General features: G+C 40.5%; 2 protein-coding genes across 16 annotated transcripts in view; one reads left to right on the top strand and one right to left on the bottom strand.

Moving 5' to 3' along the window:
- Positions 1-2,879, top strand: part of obscnb (obscurin, cytoskeletal calmodulin and titin-interacting RhoGEF b) — a 226,662-nt gene extending 223,783 nt beyond the window's left edge. For all 13 annotated transcript variants that reach the window (XM_063218192.1, XM_063218188.1, XM_063218190.1 and 10 more), the window contains one exon: positions 722-2,879. In XM_063218192.1, coding sequence (XP_063074262.1) covers positions 722-1,151 — 430 coding nt within the window. In that variant the 3' untranslated portion in view covers positions 1,152-2,879. The remainder of the gene's footprint in view (positions 1-721) is intronic.
- A 13,328-nt stretch (positions 2,880-16,207) lies between these two features.
- chd7 (chromodomain helicase DNA binding protein 7) overlaps positions 16,208-21,400 on the bottom strand; it is a 114,940-nt gene continuing 109,747 nt past the window's right edge. For all 3 annotated transcript variants that reach the window (XM_063218197.1, XM_063218198.1, XM_063218199.1), the window contains exon 39: positions 16,208-20,546. In XM_063218197.1, the coding sequence (XP_063074267.1) occupies positions 19,545-20,546 (1,002 nt within the window). In that variant the 3' untranslated portion in view covers positions 16,208-19,544. The remainder of the gene's footprint in view (positions 20,547-21,400) is intronic.

Raw genomic sequence — 21,400 nt, 5'->3', positions numbered from 1 at the left:
GGCTTAAGTCAAACATGTCAATATCATGTCCAGAGTGAATACAGCTAATTCAAGGCGAAACTTTTTCTTCAACAACCTTGGCTACTTGGTTGGCTTTGGTTGTCTCTGGTGTACATCTACTATTACTGTGGAGCCTTCTTAAGTTTTGGCTAGCCCAATCTCCCAATGTTTTCTTTATATTTGGGGCTGGTTTCTGCACTGAAGCTCTGATGTTGGCAGTGAATTTGCAAGACCATATCTGCTGGGAATGCAAGTTTCTTGGTTAGAACCTGATCTAAATACTTGGTCATGGAATCTCTTCCAATGCCTTTGGGCACCCTACATTTCATGAAATTACACATAGGCTACTTTGTCTTGGAGTAGCCGTCTTAAACTAAACAAAAAGAAATGAATTATACCTGTGATGGCAGCCTGCCATTTGTAAAAGATTGAAGTGAGTAATATTACAAGCTTGTTCTCAACATGGTCTATGACCAAAAGTCCCAGAGGCAGTGATTATTACATTGGAAATAAATTTGTACATTAACAGGATTATTCAATTTTAACAGTACATAATTAACATTGGATTGTTACATTTGTGGGTGTCACCAGTGATGACTCACCACCCATGTTCACATCTGTTTACAACTATTCTATTGTATATGGTCCTATAAACACCTAATCAACTGGCTGTTATTGTGTGTCATATGATGCCATATGTTTATTCTCTTTTTACCCTCAGAGAGGAGACCATCACCACTGTGGTTAAAAATACTAGATTGAAGCGCCACATGTCTCCACGTGGCTCTGCTATGGGAATGTACCACTCTGAAACCTCCACACCTGAACCGGCAAGACAGAGACGTCTATTGCCCCGAAAAGCTGTTCCAACACTCTACGTAACAGAACCAGATAGTGCCGCTGGGAAGAACCCGAAATGGGTGGAGGTGGAGGAAATTATTGAATATAAGGTTAATAAGTCCCCACAGCTGCCACGGAGACGAGTGGCATCTCCTGCCCGATCCGAGAGAGAACATGTTCTTTCCCGACCAAAGAGGTCATCACTTTTTAACCCAAATGCAAACAACAACAACAATAACCTTACAGAAGTTCAAGCTTCAAGTGCAGAAGATTTGCCACACACCTATCTAAATGGAGTGATGAAGTCCTAGCTGCAAATATGACAAGGATAGATGGAAAAAACAAATGAACATTATTCATCTGTAGAAGAGGTTCATCATCTGGTAGAGGGCAACATTCATCACGCTCTTGGTCAGTCCTGAGCCTTGAAAAAAAAACAAAAAAAAAACTAAAAAACTGATGCAGTGGCATAAAATAAAGTTGAATCTGCCTTTATGGTAAAATCAGAGGCCAACATTGACAGATTTTCAGATATGCCACCCATGTGACCATATGGTGTGACTATCATGGATATTGAGAACATCATACAATGTGTAATAGTACACAGGTCCCAAGAGGAATTGCCCAAACCAAGAAGTAGTGGTAGTGCCTACAGTTGCAACATAGTAGAACCATGCCAGTCAAGTGGAGATGTATGTCAAACATCTTCATTGCGCAGAAATAGAAAAATAATATTCATTACCACATAGGCTTGCATATCACAAATACTATGGAGTAATTAGTGGAATAAATGCATTGTAGATTTTAGGATAACAAAGAGAAGCGAATCATTGAATTGAATTGTTGCAGCTAATATAGTCAGTGCAGTATCTGCCACACAGGAGTCAGTTCAGTTCAGTTTTGTTTTGTATTATATGATCAAATTAATAAATGAGGACCCAGAGTAGCCCATGTAGTCTTAACAGGGAACACTGCTGTAAAATATACTTCAAACCATAACTTTTGACTTTACTTTTTCTCCAAAAGGCAAATCATTCCATTTGGTGTATTAGAGCATGGGTAAATCGAATTATCTTTCTCCATTTTAATTTAACGTTCATGCTCTACAGGTCTATTTCAACAACACACTGTCTATGTTGTATGTTTGAGTGGGTATTGAACGACTTTTTTCTTACAATTTACTGTATAGTAATCCAAGCCTTGCAAAGTCAAGTCCTATGAAAAACTACTGGAAAACATATATGTGTGAGCCTACCTACATGTTGCCACATATACCACAGGTTGGGACACTTAACACATTAAAATCCTAAGGAAGTTCATGAACATTTTTCAAACATGTTAAACATTTTAACATTTCTGTGCACCAGTTCTGAACAGAATGTATTGAGCAGGGTCACTTAATATTTCAGCATTTCAGAGCCACTATTCCAATGGAAAGTATATAAGTTTGTGCCTACAATTTTACATTGTGCTTATGGAGAAGCAATATTTGACAATATGGACATTGACAGTTATTTTCTTTTTACATAGGTGGCTTACTAAATACGTATTTTAATTTAATTTGATAAAAAACATGGTCTTTGACATGGTTTGCCAAGCCAGATCTGTATGAAGAACCACACTGAGGAATGTTATCATACTCTGCATGGCATGGTCCTAATTGTGTTGTTCAATGTAAAACTAGATATAGAGAAATTGGGTTTAATTCATTTTGTGTAATAGGCGGTACTGGACTTCGAAACATGATTATATTTTCGTTGATATTTCAATTACTGTAGACAATTATAAATATTAAAGGTTGATATTCTTTACATTACATTATTTACATTATAGATAAACACATGCATTAACAAAATCTATTTTTCTGTTCTAAATCACTGTTTTGTGTTCCAATGCTTCTTTTATTTTATTTTAGTTAGCAATAGGTATCATAAAATAAAATGTTTAATCAAATGTGTGTCTACACAGATTATATTGACTATATTGTAGATTTGCTTGTGTTGAAGTGTTAATTAATAAATATTTTGCAGAGTGTTAAATGTTTGTGTTTTTACACATCCCACACCATACATGATTCTCTTCGCTACTGAGCATGCGCACATATCTCGACAGAACAGATCGGTGAACACCCATTGTATGAGTCATGAATCTGTGAACCAATTAATTAGTTACCCAATGTGGCACGCTCTTCAGCACGCTTTGCGGATGGAAGATGAAGGACGGCAACAAGTGTCAAATATGTGGCTTTTATTTTTAGGCCTACTACGGAAATAAATGTGCATGTGGGCAATGCAAAATAAGCAAACTGAAAATACACAAAACTACCAACGAAAATTATCAAGTAAAAATCACCTCAATCAAAAAAATGCACCGCATTCCACATTATTTCGCAAATGACATTTTTCGCTGTTTCCCCAAATAATCAATAGAAATGACAGTCATCATAATTGTCAAGTCATCAGCCATTAGAGTGCAATTAAAACGTTTTTGAATGAACCTTCCAATGATAACGGTATTTTTTAAAATAATAAAAAACTTCAAATTATTACGCAAAATAGTTTTGTAGTGTTGTAATCCAAATTTCTTTCTTTTTTTCCCATTTACATCAAAACAGTTGGAATTTGGTACCTTCTAAATTACATATTACAGAGCATTTTGGGCATTTAAAGTTTTTAATTATTTAAAAAAATACCGTTATCATCAGAAGGTTTATTCAAAACCTTTTTAATTGTACTCTAATGGCTGATGACTTGAAAATTATGACGTCATTTCTATTGATTATTTGGGAAAACGGCAAAAAATGTCTTTTGCGTAATAATGTGGAATGCGGTGTAGTGACTTTATCTCATTTCTCTCATTAGGTATTTTATCATCCAAAGTCAGAAGTTTCACTGGTTTCAGATAATATTTAAATGTCTACACCTTAACTACCCACACTACCTAGAACAGTATTTGATACCATATCAAACAAACTTTAGGCTAAGATACACTGAACGGTAGACATTCTTTTCTTGTGGGGCAGTTTAAGACATCTCTGTCAATGTACTACTTGAACGTAAGCAACAGCTGTGAGTGTTTTAATTCATATGTTGTCATTATTTAACCCTTGTAAGGTGTTCGTGTTTTGGTTACATAGAAGGTTTTCGTGTCAATTTGACCCGGGCATATAGAAAAATAATGAAAAAAGGAAAAAAATCATATCTCATATTCACCCTCATGTTCCCCTCACCCTGCCTGTAAATTTCTGTTTATTTATGTTCTTGAGTGGGAGATATCACAGAGAGAAAGATAAGTGAAGATCGCGCAAGGTTGAAACATTGATGCACAACTGAAGGACCTAACAATATATGCACTCCTGTTCCCACATGCTTCACCCTCTGCCTTATCTACTCAACATGTGATGACTTGTATCAGAGAGTTCAGAAAATATTGATGTACATTGAGCCCAATAAGTATTTGAGCCCTTGCTGATTTTGCCAGTTTGCCCACTAATAAAGACATGATTAATCTATACATTTAATGATATGTATTCTAACATGGAGAGACAGAATATCAAAAAGAAATTCCAGAAAATAACTTATTTTATATATTTTAATTGATTTGTATTTAATTTAGGCAAATAAGTATTTGACCCCTATAGCCAAAGAAGACAAATTACTTTGTGGCAAAGCCCTAGTTGTCTAGCACAGAGGTCAGATGCTTCTTTTAGTTGATGGCGATGATTGTGCATACATTAGAAAGGATTTTTTGCACACTTTTCTTTGCAGATCTCTAAAACATTAATAGTTTGTGGCTGTAGCTTGGCAAATGTTAGGTTCAGTTCCCTCCATAGAATTACTAAAGGGTTAATGTTTGGAGACTGTCTAGGCCACTTCATGACTTTAATATGCTTCTTCTTGAGCCACTTCTTCATTGCTTTGACTGTATGTTGCGTATTATTGTCATGTTGGGAGATCCAAAAATGGCCCACCTTCAGTCTAGTGGTGGAGGGAAGGATGTTGGCACTCAGGATTGTACGTTACATGTCTCCCTCCATCCATTCGTTGACAATGTGAAGTTGTCCTGTGCCTTGGCCAGACAAACACCCTCAAACCATAATGATACCACTTCCATGCACGATGGTGAGGAGGGTGTTCTTGGGATCATTGGCAGCAGTTCGCTTTCTCAAAACACATTCAATTGTGTTAATGCCAAACAGCTTGATTTTGGTTTCATCTAACCACAGCACCTCCTTATCATCACCCTAAACTAGTCTGATGGTCGATGGCAAACCTCAGGTGGGACTGCACAGGTTCCTTCTGAAGCATGGTTACCATGTGTGCACTACAGGATTTCAATTATCTGTGGCATTAAGTGCTACCAATAGTTTTCTCAGTGATTTTGGTCCTAGAAGCTTCGATATCATTGCCTAGTTCATCCCGTACATGTCTAGGGTGCTTTCTTTCTGTTCTCATGATTATCGAATCCTCATAAAAAGTAAAATCTTGCATAGAACCCCACACAGGCTGATGGATGGTAATTTTGTATTCCTTACATTTTGGAAGAATACATCAACAGTTGGGTCCTTAATACCCAGTCTCTTCTTGTGGCTTTGCAGCCCATTTCCTCTTTGTTCAGGTCCCTGATATCCTTTGACGGCTCTTTGGTCTTTACCATGTTGGTAAGGTTGGGTTCTTAATGATTCACTCATACTATGGACTGATTCTGCTGATTCAATGTGTCTTTTGTGCATCTTAGTATGTACAGATGTCTTTAATTCAGATGACAAGTTGATAGGAAGTGCCTATCTGGCCTCTGGGACTGGAACTGTTATCAGTTGGCAGGGGATCAAATACTTATTTTGCTCAAAGAAATAGAAATACATTAATATATTACATTACATTACATTACATTGCATTTGGCAGACGCTTTATAACCAAAGCGACTTTCAAAAGAGGACATATTCAAGCCAACATCACAAGCAAATACAATGTGCACAGGAGATATACAGAACAACAAGTGCAGTTGCAGAGGGGTTAGTTTTTTTTTTTTTTAATTAAAGAGTAAATAACGAGTACACACACACAAACTAAACTAAACTAAACATCATGTCAGGAGTCTGCCCTGGGGCAAGGCCAGTTCAAGCATTAGTCTAGTAGATTCTCTCGAAAGAGGAAGGTCTTCAGTTGTTTCTTGAAGGCTGCAAGAGATGTGCTTAGTCTTGCTGCCTTTGGGAGACCGTTCCACCACTTAGGTACCACAACGGAGAACAATCTTGACTGGGAGTACCTAGAGCGACTGGATGGCAGAGCCAGACGGCTTGTGCTGGATGAGCGCAGTTCTCTTCCAGTAACATAGGGCGTTAGTAGGTCCTTCAGATAAGCTGGGGCCGTTCCTGTGATGGTTTTGTAGGCAAGGGTCAATGCCTTGTGCTTGATCCGGGCGGCGATCGGTAACCAGTGCAACTCAATAAATAGAGGAGTAACATGGGTCCTTTTGGGTTGATTGAATATCAACCGTGCCGCCGCATTCTGGATCATCTGCAGAGGTTTTAGCGCACAAGCAGGTAGGCCTGTCATGAGTGAGTTGCAGTAGTCAACGCGGGACAGGACAGTGGCCTGCACCAGTCGTTGTGTAGAATATTGTGTCAGCACAGGTCTGATATTCCGTACGTTGGACATCTGGAATCGACAGGTCCGGGTGACTGAGTTGATGTAGTTGGAGCATGACAGCTCATCATCAATCATGACGCCAAGGTTTTTGGCGACTTTGTTTGGGGTCACGATGGTGGAGCCTATCTTGAGGTTGATGTTGTGACTGAGCGACTCTTTAGCTGGGATCACCAGGAGCTCTGTCTTGGCCAGGTTCAGCTGTAGGTGGTGGTCCTTCATCCATGTTGACAAATCGGTGAGGCAGGCAGAGATGCGTTCCGAAACCGTGGTGTCATCTGGACGGAACGACAGGTACATCTGGGTGTCATCAGCATAGCAGTGGTAGGAGAACCCATGTGTTTGAATGACACGTCCCAGGGAGGAGGTGTATATTGCAAACAGAAGGGGTCCCAGCACTGATCCTTGGGGTACACCTGTGGAGAGGGTGTGAGTCGTAGACAGTTTCCCTTGCCATGACACACTGAAGGTGCGTCCAGAGAGGTAGGAGTTGAAACATGAATGGATATATATTCTGTACAGTTATTTTCTGGATTTCCTTTTTGATATTCTATCTCTCCATATTAGAATACATATTATCATTACATTTATTGACTGATCGGGTCTTTTTTAGAAGGCAAACCAACAAAATCAGCAAGGGATCAAATAGTTATTGGACTCACTGTATACTACACACCCCCCACCCCCCCCCAATGTGATACCGGTCAAAATGGGGGGTCACTAGATTTTTTTTTTCTCCAGATTCTTGTTCCTCCAAAGCCAGTGAATCTCAGTGTGAAAGAATAATGACTGACACTGTTTTTCTCAAGCTAAATGCTGAAAACGGGTCAAAATGACCCAAACACCTTACAAGGGTTAAATTATATTTTGCTAATCAGTAAAGCTCCAGCTATGTCTGTGGTAACTTAAAGACTGAGGAAATGTGCAAACCTATACTTTGTCAGGTATCGTTGTTTGTGTCCGTTTCTTTGTTTCGCTTGTAAGTCTATTCATTCTAAGGACCTATTCTTCTGAATGTATGCATGTACCTAATTCTCGTCTAACACAAAAAGTAACAACCAGAATAGATCTGTACCCGTTTCACAATTATATTGTGAAATTTTATGTGGGAGTATTACCATGAAAAAAATATTAATTTGCGAGTGTAGGGAGGGATGGAATTCATTTCAGATAGCCTGTCTCCCCTGTCACAGACCTCACCACACGTGCCTGCTTTAATCTAGAAGTATCCGTGGCTTTTTTCAATGGGAAAATACAACACTTCCATCCCTTCCTGCTAAGTAAGATGCCAAATTATCAAATCGCATGTTTTAAGTTTTAAAACGTCATGGGTTTGCGCTTCTGTAGGTAGGCCTATAAATAAATTTTAGAGTGAGTGAATTATTTTCTTTGAGCAGCCTATCGTGTATAAATTGAATGTTAGTTTGGCGAGGTAAGACCAATGTTTACTTAACAGTGAAAATAGGTTTGTGTTTGTGTTCATATCAACTTGTGTACAACAGGAGTACTGACAAACAGCTGCTGCATCTTCATAAGGTGAATGTGAGTTACAAACGGGGATCAGTGAAATTTAGTAAACATCCAAATTAGATAAAACAACAAAGAACATTTCAAAATGAATTGTACTGACGGACAATATAGGTGTCCAGGTATAAGATCATCACAGAGAAGCTGAGTCACTCAGAATTAAAGATGCAAAGGGAATAATTACCATAGTTATTACATACATTTTTGAATTCCCTTTGGTTTACCACGATTGAGTGTATATAAGACATATTTTTGTCATTAAAATCATTGTATAGGTTCATGACATCATGAAATATATATTGGCTGTAGTCTCACTCTAGCACTCCAGGAATTAGAGCTATTGAAAATTGACCATATTAAGAATGCTTCATGCGTGCAACTGATACAGGGGTGTAACATTCTCCTATGCACCTGAGCTTATTTGAAATAGACCCAGAAGACATGGGAAACTGTCCTTTGCTTACAGAAGTCAGCAGAAGTTGTAGAAGTCAATTCTTTCTGACAATAATAGAGCACTGCACATCCTGTGCTACAGTGAAAATGGTTCATCCAACTTGTGTTAGTGCTAACTTCAAAAGTCTGCCTCCATGATGGCATGCGGGTGCAGTAGTGCATTGGTTAAGATGTTCTCACTCATCTGTAGAGTTAAATACAGTGCTGAATGGTATACATGGGTTTTAAACAGCATGAAAAGCCACTCATGCATTATATTTTGAAGGGAGATCTTCGATTACTGCCACATAGTAAGGTCAAATTGCATTCTCTACTATGTCTTAACAGTTTGGCTCAATCATAAGGACAAGCAGGTGATAAAATGGTGGGCTTTTGGTCAAGACCTGTCACACTGTAAGCACTACAGAAAGGAAAACATGGCAAAACATGACAAGGAATACACCCACCATTTAAGCTGGTGAAATCATGTCCAAGATAGGAAGTAACACTGTTTTTTTTATATAAAATCATCTCATCGGTTAAGTATTGTCTTTTGTTTTGTTTTTTTGTTTTTTAGTCTTCCTCAACATTTGCTGCCTTTTATTGTCCCCGTCCCAACTCTTTTGAGATGTGTTGTTTTTACATATTCATGAATATCCCCCAAAACAATAATTTAGGTCAGTTTCGATGGCTGATAAGTTTCTTTGTGCCGTTCTCCATCTAATGTAAGAATCAGACGTTTTGAAAATGGCAGTATTTTGTTATTATTCACAATTTACCTTGTGTCCCAACTTCTATGGAGTTGGGGTTTGTACAATGTGAGAAGATCATTTAATTTCATGTGACATTTTAGCCCTCAACATTAATCCATTTACATGTCACGGGCTGGAAAGTGTGCAATACAAGACACAGGTAAACAATGGGCTTAAAAGGGATCTAGGTACTGAGGATGTTGTCAGTGCTGCTTTGACACTTCTGACGGTCACAAAAAGTCCTTTCGAGTCAAGCAAACACATAGGCCTACTCTGTCTCGGCCATGAACGTCATCAAAACTTAATATACGGCCATCTAACACTACGGTCTCTTGATTGGGATTGGCTGATTTTTGAATCAGGCATAAACACACAACTGAAGATTTCCAACTGAAGATTCAGAGATGCAAAGATGTGCTCTTCCTGTATTCTACCCCAACTGCACCAGATTCTCATTACCAGCAATCACACTGATAACCCAAACCTCAGAAGGTGCAAAGACATTTCATTCCTGTTGTGTTTACTATAAAAACTCAGTGAGGGGAGATAATGTGTGTCTGGCAGGGCAATGAACGCACGTGTAACCGAGGTGTTGGCTTAAGCCTTGCTGTACGTTGTCCTGCTAATCTCCCGTTTGAAACTATGTGAATGAAAGTCTAGCATATGTATTTTAAATAGCCAGTCTTAAAAGGCTACGGAAAAGCGGCAGCCGACCTGAGCCAACTGGCAAGCCAACTGCAACAAAATCCAGCGACCAAACTTGCACGCATGTATGACGGAGACGCGCCTAATAACTTAGGAATGCAGAGGGTATATATAATTTAAATTAAGATACCGTCAGCATCACAGACATCATATAGGAAGACTAGATACGTCATCGCGTATTTCAAGCACGTCCGCACAGGTCGGCCATATTAGCGCAGCCTAAACTCTCCACAGACCAACGTTACACCTGAAGTAAACTGAAGAATTGAAACGTCGAGATACTTAAAAATGTATAGGCCTACTGTTGCTTCGCTGAAATATTGACACGTGTATATAAATGGTAGGGCTCCTTAAAACTTAAGTGTAGGCTGGGGTAAAACGCCCAAGAGATGCATCCCACTTAGCCTATTGTCCAAACATTTAGATAGACCTACAGCAAATACACATTTTAACCATTGCTGTGCATTACGTTGACGGCATGGATATATTCATTGCACTAAATTTAAGACGACAGAGATGACGTACTGGAAGAGAGATGTACAGCGCAACAAGTTCATTCTATCTGGATGGCTTTAGCGTCACGACTCATTTTGAACACAAGGTGGAGCTGTCGAAATCAAAGCATATACTACAAGTGAACGTTTATTTGTTATTTTACTGAAAATATAAAAGATTACGTTGTGCATTTGTTTATGGGATCTATATAATTACATGAATAAGCCTACTGAACTATATTATACATGATTTTAGACCTATGCACATAATAATATAATGTAATATAATATAATAATATTGTGAATATTCATCACTATGCAGTATCAACATATACTTTCGTTTGGATTTTTTTATACTGTATAAAAAAACAACCCTTTCGAAAATCGATATAAATTTGAGGGAATTATGGCCATCTGAAGAGTATACAACACCCAAAACTCACTGCAACTGGTTGAGCCAGAAGGCTGCTTTAACATGGCCGCCATGCGCGGACGTTCGACTTGCATGACGGGAACGCGGACGACGCATCTAGTCTTCCTATATGATGTCTGTGGTCAGCATTCTATGCACGTCTAGGCCTAAGCTAGAGGAGGCACGCCCACATGACATCATAGGTGTCCTGTTCTCCGGGAATAATGGACACGTGATCAGTCAATCAGGAGACGTTCCGCCTGCTCACCGGGTGATCATTTTTGATAGTGCCGGTGTCCTGTCTATATGAGCGACCCGTCGAGATGTGATTCTCTTCGCTACTGAGCATGCGCACGCATGCGCACACCCTCGCGGTGGTTTTCTCGGGTGATTGCCCATCGAATTGTGAGACCGCAAGTTACGACAGGAACCCCTGAGACTGTCAACTTTAGTGACTCAAACTGTAGCCTATGTCCTCCTGAGGTTACCACCAGTCATCCATAGTCCAGTTAGCCTATAGCCTGTCCACCGACTGTTATGGACTGAAAGTTACGATATATCCCCTGGGGGGAAAACGGCAGAGGTGGAAAGTAACTACTTTACTCGCGTTACTGTAATTGAGATAGCGTGGATCATCCAGCAGATCATTGGAAAATCTGCGAAATAGCGTGGCCTCGAACATTTGCTACTTTGTTGCCTAACCGTAATCGCTCACACACTCAGCCTCGAACATTGTAACATCGATCAGAAAAGACTATTTATGTAGGCTAGAGGAGGAGTTCTCGTTGCAAAATGGAAAAAATCGCCACCTCTGATTGAGCTGGCAAAATGCTCCCTTCACCCTTTTCACTCAAGAATTTGAATTGACTGCATTGTAAAATGCCTGAACATGGTAATAAGAAATGCACTGCTGGGGATGTTATGAAAATATGATTCCGGTCATTAAAAGACAGACATCTGCCAAAACAAAGCCAATACGCTATCTGGGAATATCTAAACCGCGCTTGTTTATCCCCATAGCACATGATTTCATGTGGCAAATTGCCTTGCGAGCCCACATCGCATTGAAACCAAACAGCAAATGACTGCATTAAACAACCCGTAGCCAGGCCCTGATCCCAAACACTTTCTCCAGTATTTGCGCAAACTCAACTCAGTCTCTTTCATATGGCACGTTTCTTAACTTGCTCAAACGAGAGGCTCACAGTTTTTTGGTGGTCAGCTGCCGCACGTTCTTATTAAACTCGGCACGAGCGATTGCACACCCCTGTCCGTGAAATAAACAAAGTAATGGTTATTAAACAGTCCTACGTGGACCGATTGAAACGCCTTCCGCGGAAAATCAAGGTCGCTCATTTAGATGAGGCATCGCAAATTGATAGAACACCACTATCGAATAGGGCGACCGGTCGCTCATCTCGACGAGGCAACACATCTCGACAGAACACCGGCTGCGCCCAAATAATGTACGGTGCCAATGGCAACGAGTTTGGTCATTTCAGAGATCACTCTGCAAGTAGGTCCAGGCGCGGAGTGGCCATCGGGAGATCGGGGACTTGTCCCGGTGGGGCATGGCCGTGAAATGTAATATTTCGGCCACTTTCCGTTCTCAGCCGGCCCTGGGGTTTTGGAATTGTACATGTATATGCACTGACTTCCCGCTTTCCACCCAACTCCGCCTACAAATGCAGGGTTTCTGCACATTTTGGATCACCAAATATAAGACTTTTTTAGACAAATATAAGACCTCTGATGATAAAATATAAGACTACCGCTCGGGGTGAGGCATTGCTATATTGCTAATGTTATTAGTTTACATTGCTATAATGAAATGTAGGCCTAGTACATAATTATATATAATAAACAATATTATATGACTACTGTGCTTTTATAGTGTAGCCTAGGCTAAACACAGTGTCAGCAGTAGCAAGGTGTAACTGATCTGTAGGCCTAACAGACACTATGCATGCACATGGTCAGTTAATTGACAACTGGCATTTAATTGAGGGTCCCACGCGTTTTGTTAAATGTACGACTACTCTGCCGTTTCTCCTCCTCCAGCTCGCTTTATCAGAGACGGGTAGCAGAAGCAAGTGTTCTACTTTGAGCTTAGCCTGTCTGTAGTTTGTTGTTCTCTAGATGGGAGCAATAAACAGCGCACAACTTGGAAGCAATTTCCAGCATGTCCATAACAAGCATTTAGCGCGTTTACCGTTACCCATCTGGTTACCGATTTGGACACTACGCACCTCGCCAGATCATGCTTCGTAGGCCTACAACCTCTGTTACTCATCCGATTTCGTATTGCCTCGCGCTCACTTCCTCATGCTGTCATGTTAACGAGATCATTTCGCATTTGACAGAGGCATCAAATAGCCTGTCACGTATCTAGAGGCGATTTTGAAAATGTAGGCTATTGTATGAAGGAACAATTATTGTGGAATACGGTCATAATAATGGACTTTATGAAATGAACCCTTTACATTTAGCAAACGCTTTTACCCAAACGCGAGGGCATGGCTAACATGCTTACGATAGACAACATTTAAAACTTACCCTTAATGACTATGCGTCCTCCCGACAACGTTACACCGTTAACATCAAGCTTCATATGATATTCCGACGTTGCTTTGGATAGCTAACTGTTTTATTTCTTATCCTCAAGCCACATTACACTGAACTTGCATCTATCTACCCATCTTGATTCACGTTCATATTTTTTCGACCACTTTTTCGACTGTTTCTATTAGTAGGCTAGACGCTGCGCCCACAGGTCTCTGCAGCTGCCCCCCGTTGTGAGGCCAGCGGGCTGCGCTCAACACAGATCAGTTTCATCTACTTTTCCGCATCTTGATAAGGGACGTATGCCGGTTAAATAAGGTTTATAGCGTCAAAAAATAGACTTTTTTCTTACACTCAAGCTACCCAGATGAAATATAAGACCTCCCACGTAAATATAATACCACACTTCCAAAAATTGGCAAAATATAAGGCTTTATAAGACCTTAAAAAACAAATATTAAAAGTAAGACTTTTTAAGACTCTTTAAGGATCCGCGGAGACCCTGAAATGGCTGACTAACCAGTATTTATACCGTGTACCAGACGGCAATACCTCACTGACGGTGTCAAACAGTAAATTGGCCACACCGCTTCTCTACTGATAATTTTCATACACCGTAGATCGCGGAAGTTTACTAGATCTTAGTAACAGTTTCGTTTTCAGTATTTGAAGAACCTGTGATATTTAGATTGGTTACCAAAGGATGGAAATATTAGTAAGTTATGATTTATTTTCCGATTTCCACATGACTGTTACAGTTTACAGTCTTTCCAGTCCAGATTCACTTGCTCTGTGGTTACGAACAGACTCCACCAAGTGGTAAGGAAGAGAACTGCACCTAACAGAAGCAATGGGTTTTGTTTTGATTTGTTAGAACTACCGGTATATCTCCTTATAGTCGAAATAATATTATTATCATACATATATTTATATGTGGCACATTTAGGATGTAGCCTATGTAATGTCTGAAGAAATGGAACAAAATAATTACCACACAAGATTCTGATGTGACCAGTGCTGGGTGTGTAGGCTAAACTGTTTCTTGCAATCACTCCACTTTAATCCACAAAGACATTTGCTGCGACGAAGACAGCGTTTTAAGGTAGGCCTACACCGTTTGGTTATACATTTTGTAGACTTGTGCTTTGAAGTAGCTAGGTTTGGCTTATTTGCTGCATGGTGGGTTTATTGCACAATGTAGACAGACTTTTTGTAAGCTATACTATACTATATTTTGTAAGCCTACTCTTCTAAAAATCCCCACTCTCAAAACTTTGTGCCCGTGCTCATCCTGTCTTCCTTAAACGATATTTCAATTTCAAACTGTCAAAATGACAGTGGAGTGCACATTTGCAAGGAACAGGAGCGTGATGTAGCCTAACCTGCAACTAGTTCTATGAATGCTTTGGACTGTGATGATGGCTCCAGTGGTGTTGTCTACTTTTTGAAGTGGGTATACTGTATATTTGAGCATTTTTTGATGTGGGTATACTGTATATATTTGTGCTATTGTAAATAATGGATCAATCAGTTTTAAGTGGGTATACTGTAATCCCTGAGATTTTGAAATGGGTGCGTATACCTGCGTTTTACGTAGACTGCACCACTGGCTGTGCATTTCATCAAAGTGTAGGCTACAATTCTCCACTTCAGGTTGATATTTTGACAACACTAATGTCCACATGTAGTACGACTGCAGATTTCGTGGCTTTTGTCTTTTTGGTTAGGAAACCATGTTGTTCGCTTTTTTTTTTTTTTTTTAAAAGAGGGCCGCCAAGGGGAAAATTGTCCCGGTGGGAAAAGGCCTCCCACTCCCCCCCTGAGTAGGTCTTTCAATTGGTGCATGGCCTACATGATGGCAATAGCTTAAGTAGAACTGTGAACTGTCGCCTACAACGTGACAGAGTTGATGCGCAACTCTGCGGTGACATCACTGGGATTTCTAATATTAAGATGCACTGCACAAAGACACTTGTACGCGCGCGCGTGTTGTAGGCTAGATTGCCATACAGGCCTGATAGTAAAAAGATATCCTGAGCCTGAACGTTTAACCCTTTTTGAAAGAACAACAAACGGTTCATGAATATATATGTTACATGAGTCATGTGTTATATGTTTATGTTACAGACAAACTCTGCCGAGCCTGAAATCAGGCACTGAGCCTGAGTAGCCTACTATCAGCCCTGGCCATATGATGCAAACGCAGTTACAGGCAGGGAGAAAGCGAGAGAGGGAGGTAGCCTATGAGAATGAAGAAAAGTGTCGTCTTGCATGTAGGCTACGTAGCCTACAACCTTCCACAGCATCGTCATTTTTGGAGGATTCCAAAAACTAAAAGAAAATGGGTCGCAGTTGGCAACCGGATCCAAGACATTTTTTCTAGGCCCTGTCTTAATTATTTTTTTAATTAAAAAAAAAAACATGCAAGACTATTTCAAGAAAAGGTTTGCAAATGTCAGTGTCAGTTTTGATGTTGCTGTTAAAATAGGCCTACATGTCAACAGGCCTACATGTCAATAAAGTGAGTATAGGCTAGGCACTATTGGCAGAATTGGTGATCATTTTCATGTTATAGGGGCGGGCCGGGGTCAGGGATCAGCCTCTGCTGAAAGTAACTAAACTTAGTTACGTTACTGACTACCTGCTTTTAAAAGTAACTAAGTTACTTTTTAAAGAAGTAGTCAGTAGTCGGATTACTGTTTCAAAGTAACTGTAGCAACACTGATCATATGCTTCATCGTCTCATTTGATGCCTGGTGCACTAGCCCTAGGTTGTATAAACTTTTAACTAAAGAAACATGCATTTTACCTTGAAAAAAGGACAATCATGCAGTGTTTGGTATCCTAGACGAGAATTTTGAAGTCACTTTTATTAAAAGCATCATTAGCTACAGTTGGCAGCCATTTACAGATCACACATGATGTTTTGAAAGGAAAATTAAACACACAAAAAAGGGTAAGAAAAATGACATTTACAACATTTGTGTCTGTAAACTGAAAGGCTTAGTTAGACATTGAGGTAATGCTGTTCAGTTTTTGTGTTTGATGTAACAAGTCCATTCAATAGACAAAAGGTACCTGATTCCATTCAGTGGCAGAACAATCGAGCACAGGTCCCAGGGCAAGACACCACCAGTACGGGCAAATGCCCTGCTCGCTCCTCCCATAGTTTCGCCCCTGATTTTATGACATAACCCAGTGCATTAAACATGAGAATTGGACAAAAAAAAAAAAAAAATCAGTGAGGTTTTTGTCAACACACTTCCAGATAGATTGAAGGTAAAAATTGAACATTCAAAAAGCTGCCTTTGTTATTGCTAAACTCCACAGGTTTACAAGGTCTCCTTTCAGCCCCTGGAGGGATCGTCAGTGTGAGAGACTCAGAACAATCAAGAGCACAGGACAGGGCTTGACATTGGCACCTGCCAACCCGCCAAAAATGGGTAGAACTTGACCAGTGAGACTTGAGAGGTTGATACTAGCCAAAGCCATGTTGGCAGGTCTTATTTTTGGGTATGATAGATCACAGTTAATGTTATTTTTGCGCCTTTATATCAGTTGGAAATATCTAAGTTTAAAGGGGTACGCCACTATTTTGGGGCTTAATACAGTTAAAATCGTTGGCCAAGGTTTATAAAGGTGGTAAAGTGTCTTATTTTTCATGTAAGCCGTTGTCTTGCTTTAAGACAAGTTAAAAGAGGGAGCATGTCGCTAAGCTAGTGAAAGTCAATGGATCCGTGTAGCATACATGATTTTAACTGTATTAAGCCCCAAAATGGTGGCATAGCCCTTTAAGAGATCATACTCCTATTCCATTTATCTTAAATATCTTCACTATGTCCACAGCATTTGATCTTCCTATAGCACTTCATCTTCAGAGCACAGACGTATCATGGTAAAGAAAGAATACTGACAACAAAACTGTGGCTAGTAGAAAGGCTGACTGGCTAGAAACAGTAAAAACCACAAGCCACACAGGCCAGTGAACTAATGTCAAGCCCTGGTACAGAGGAAGGATATGTGAGAACTACATTCCCCATCTCACAGCTCCAACAGTTTGTTTGGTAACACTTAATTTGACGCCAGCATTATAGACATGACCAGAGAGTCTCAAAACAGTGTCATGACACATTCATGGACGAGATTTTTTTGGTCATGAAGTCGACAGTTTCGGCTGTCTAACATAACCGAATGTCACTGAATGACAACTGTCAGTACAGTGTCATTACGCCATGGACGTGTCAAACATGAAAATGTCAAATATTTTATGATGGTTGTCATTCAGTGACACTCAATGTCATACATATGACGCCAGCATCAAATGAAGTCTTACCGTTTATTTTCAGCAGCAGTCGGGGTTTTTTTAATGCCGTTTAAACGTGTGCCAACAATTTGGAACAGAAATATTACATAATATCAACAGTTACAGAGGAAAAAAAAAACTCAGATAAAAAGCAGCATAGCACTACAGGATCAATGACTTCCTACAATAATTAAGAGGAAATGTCCGTCAGCAAGGAAAGCACAACTGTGCTAAGGGGAAGATATCAGACCAGAAAACAGTATTTGAAACAAAATGTATTCACCCTTTTCACATCTGAGGGAGTATACCATGCAGCTGGTTCAGTACTAAGTCAGGTGAAGTTAACCTTGAGAGAGTGGTAAATCATCTAATAGAATTGCCCAAACTAAATGTTGCCTGCAGGAATATCTATTGGCAGGTTTACCGCTTCCTGTAGGTGAACTACGGCTGATTTATCTCTTCACCATGTTCATAGTATACCCCTGTGCTCATCCATTTCCCTTTGCTATGCTAATTGTTATAAACAAGCAAATTCATTTTTTACCCTCTCAGACACAAAAACAAACAGAATGTCATTAAATGTTTTTGCATGAGTCGGCCTGTAAACAATTTGGGAACTATTCCAAAAAAGCATGTTTGGTCAATTACTTGGGTATTAAGAGTTTGGTTGGAAAATGACTGAAACCCCTTTTTACTTTTGCATTTTATTGTTGGAAATGACTATTCAGACATCCTTTCATCTATATGTGAATTCATGTCATTCACGTATTTTGAGAACACACTTTTTAAACCGATGTAAAATGCATTTTACAATGTAATGCCCAATACACAAGTGTGAATTTAGCAAAATGTTGCAAAATGGATATATGTCATTTTGCCATAAAGCTCTTCATATGCTACCACTACACAAGTGGTTAAACTTCCTGCCAGAAGAGTGATGTGGCTTTGTTTCAAATGATTGAATAACCCAAGTACGTTTTTACAGTGAGTTGTTCAATCAACTCAAGAAGTTAGTCACCATTTCTGAATGCTTTGTCCTGGGGGCATTCAAAGATGTATGGCTAAGGAGCATAAGGAGAAATGAAGAGCTTTGTTGCAAAATGACATTTAGGTATAGGGCATTGCATTGCAAAATGCATTTTATATAAGTTTAAAAAAAGTGTGTTCAGTCATTTCCAATACTAAAACGCTTAAAATAAAAATAAAAATGGTGTTTACATACTTTTTTGCAACAAAACTCTTCAAATCAAAAAGGGTCAACGTTTCAGGTCCAGTAGTTCCCAAACATTTTTGGCCTGGGAACACATTTTGACATCCCAAATTTCTCATGACCCCACATACATTTCCCCCCTGCAAAATGGTGGCGTTTTACTCATAATAGTCATCAGTTGAAAAAAAATATTTGTCATCAAAATTGTTTTTTCCACCACTAGACATTTCAGACGACCCCCATTGGAATTCCAGGAGGGCTGCACATGGGGTCCCAACCCCCAGGTTGAAAACCTCTAGTCCTTTTGATGGTTAAAATGTTCTTTAAGTCATTTTACACCAAAACTCCTCAAATTAAAAAGGGTCCAAGTTTCTAGTCCTTTCTTTAGCAGCACCGCCTCCGTCCAGATGTTATACCCAGTCAAGACCCTCACTAACATCTTAAGCAGCTGCTCCAGCAAGGTCTTGCTCCTGAGCAGTAGTCTGATTTAGAGTTGTATGAAGTACAAGGACTCTTACAGATGCAATTACAACACTAGTAGTATGATATTACAAAGTTGAAACCATATAGTATCATACCACTATTGTTGCAATTAATTAAGAGTTCTTCTACTTCACGCAACTGCGCTCTTCTACTTTATGCAACTGTGCTCTCCTCACTCACTGTTCACCAATGTCTTGCTCCTGATCAGCAGTTTGACTCTCCTCTGACTCACTGTCCTCCGCGACAACGCTGCTGGTGTCTGCCGTGGCAGGTGGTGGCTCGTCTTGGTCCGTGTGGGACAGCTCAGGAGAGATCTGCTTGTCATCGCTGGGAGCTGCCGTGTTAAGGGTGGCGTTCATGGCACTCTGCAAGTCGGCCAATGAGGTAGTGGGGAAGCCAGGCAGACTTAGTCCTCCCAGTCCTGGGGGCAGGAACATGGATGGATAAAAAAGTCCAGGTGCCATGCTGGAAAGTAGGAAAGGGTTGAAGGCTAACGGGTTGGCGGATAAGCTAGCAGCGGCCGCAGCAGCAGCAGTCAACGCTGCCTCTCCATTAGTTCCAATCGTCTCTGAATCACTCGCAACGCTGGTTTTCGCTTTGTCCTTGTTTTCAGCACAGTCTTCAACATTGTCCTTTACGTCGTCTCCCTCATTGGCTTCGTCATCGTGATTTTCAGGCGGGGTTTTGCCATCTGTGGCTCCCTGTTCGTCGACATTCTTCCCACTGGGAGACACAGCCGGGGCTGTTGCAGAGGCGCCGAACAGACTGCTCAGATTAAACATGTTGGGTAGAGCCCCCATGGCAGGAAGCATCAGTGGCAGCATGGAGGCCGAGGCTGAGGAAGAGTGCTTGGCATCCCCAGAGCCGGTCAACGCTTGAGGAAAGCCCATTAAGCCTGCGGCAGCAGCTGCCGCCGCCAATTGAAGGCTTTGGAGATTTTGGAGCCCTTGAAGGCTGGTAAGGTCCATATTCCCAAACAGGCCGTTCATCAGCAAGGGGTTCACTCCAGCTGCTGTTGCTGCTGCTGCTGCTGCTGCTGCTGCTGAAGCAGCAACCTGAGCTGGTGCACTTGCTTTAGCCATCTCTGATTTAGGTCTTCTGCCTCTGCGACGAGCACCTTCTTCACGAACAACAGGACCAGTCAGGAGGCAATCGAACATGGACTCTGGGAGGAAACCCTGCAGAAAGGAGTGGAGTAGAAATGAGTATCATTTATCATTCCCAAGGGAAATTAAGGTGCCCAGTACTAACCTACAAAGGCAAAGTGCAATTACTACAACATCCATGTAATGCCAAGGCTTTGAGGGTAATTTTCTCTTTTACAATGTTGATATTGCCATGTCAAATTTGCTGTAGCTACATCTCTAAAACAGGAAAAATTTGGACTATAAGGCTTTGTCACAAGGTAAAGGAGGTGTAATGAACTCAATTTGGAAAAAAAACGTGTTACCACACTTTTTCTGAGTCGGTGTAAAGTAGCATACATACCAGTCCCTCCAGGATTTTGCACTGGGATTTTGTGATTTTTGCGGTCAAAATGTCTGATTTTGTGGCGGCATTTTCTCATTTTTTGCAAAGATTTTGCGCCCCTTTCTGGGTTTTTTTGGTAACTGAAAACCACAATCAGTCTAAGCAGGCTTAAGACAAAAGAGAGAGATTCAGAAACACACTTCCTTTTAATTTTCTGTAGAAATCCCAACACAAATTACATTTACAAAAGTTACATTTGGTCATGGAGGTAATTCAGGTGGAAATATCCCGGATTTTTCACATTATCAAAAAACACCGTCGGTCCAGCTATTTATAGGCTACCCACGTCCCTGTCCGACGAGCCACACCCTCTCTTGAAGAGAGAGACGAGGGTCTTGCTTATCAAGCTACCTGCCAGAAGACGGTATGCCAGATACCACCAAGAATTGAAGTTCCTTGAAAATACGAGCTATCAACCTCGAGCTCCGTAGCGCTTGTGCGCCCACTCTTTTCCTCAGAAACCGTCAGTTCATGCAACGCATAACACAGCCTCGGAACAGCG

Source organism: Engraulis encrasicolus, chromosome 16 (assembly GCF_034702125.1).
Source record: "Engraulis encrasicolus isolate BLACKSEA-1 chromosome 16, IST_EnEncr_1.0, whole genome shotgun sequence".
Taxonomy (NCBI): domain Eukaryota; kingdom Metazoa; phylum Chordata; class Actinopteri; order Clupeiformes; family Engraulidae; genus Engraulis; species Engraulis encrasicolus.
The sequence above is the reverse complement of the archived record's forward strand: the minus strand, read 5'-3'. Positions and strand labels throughout refer to the sequence as shown.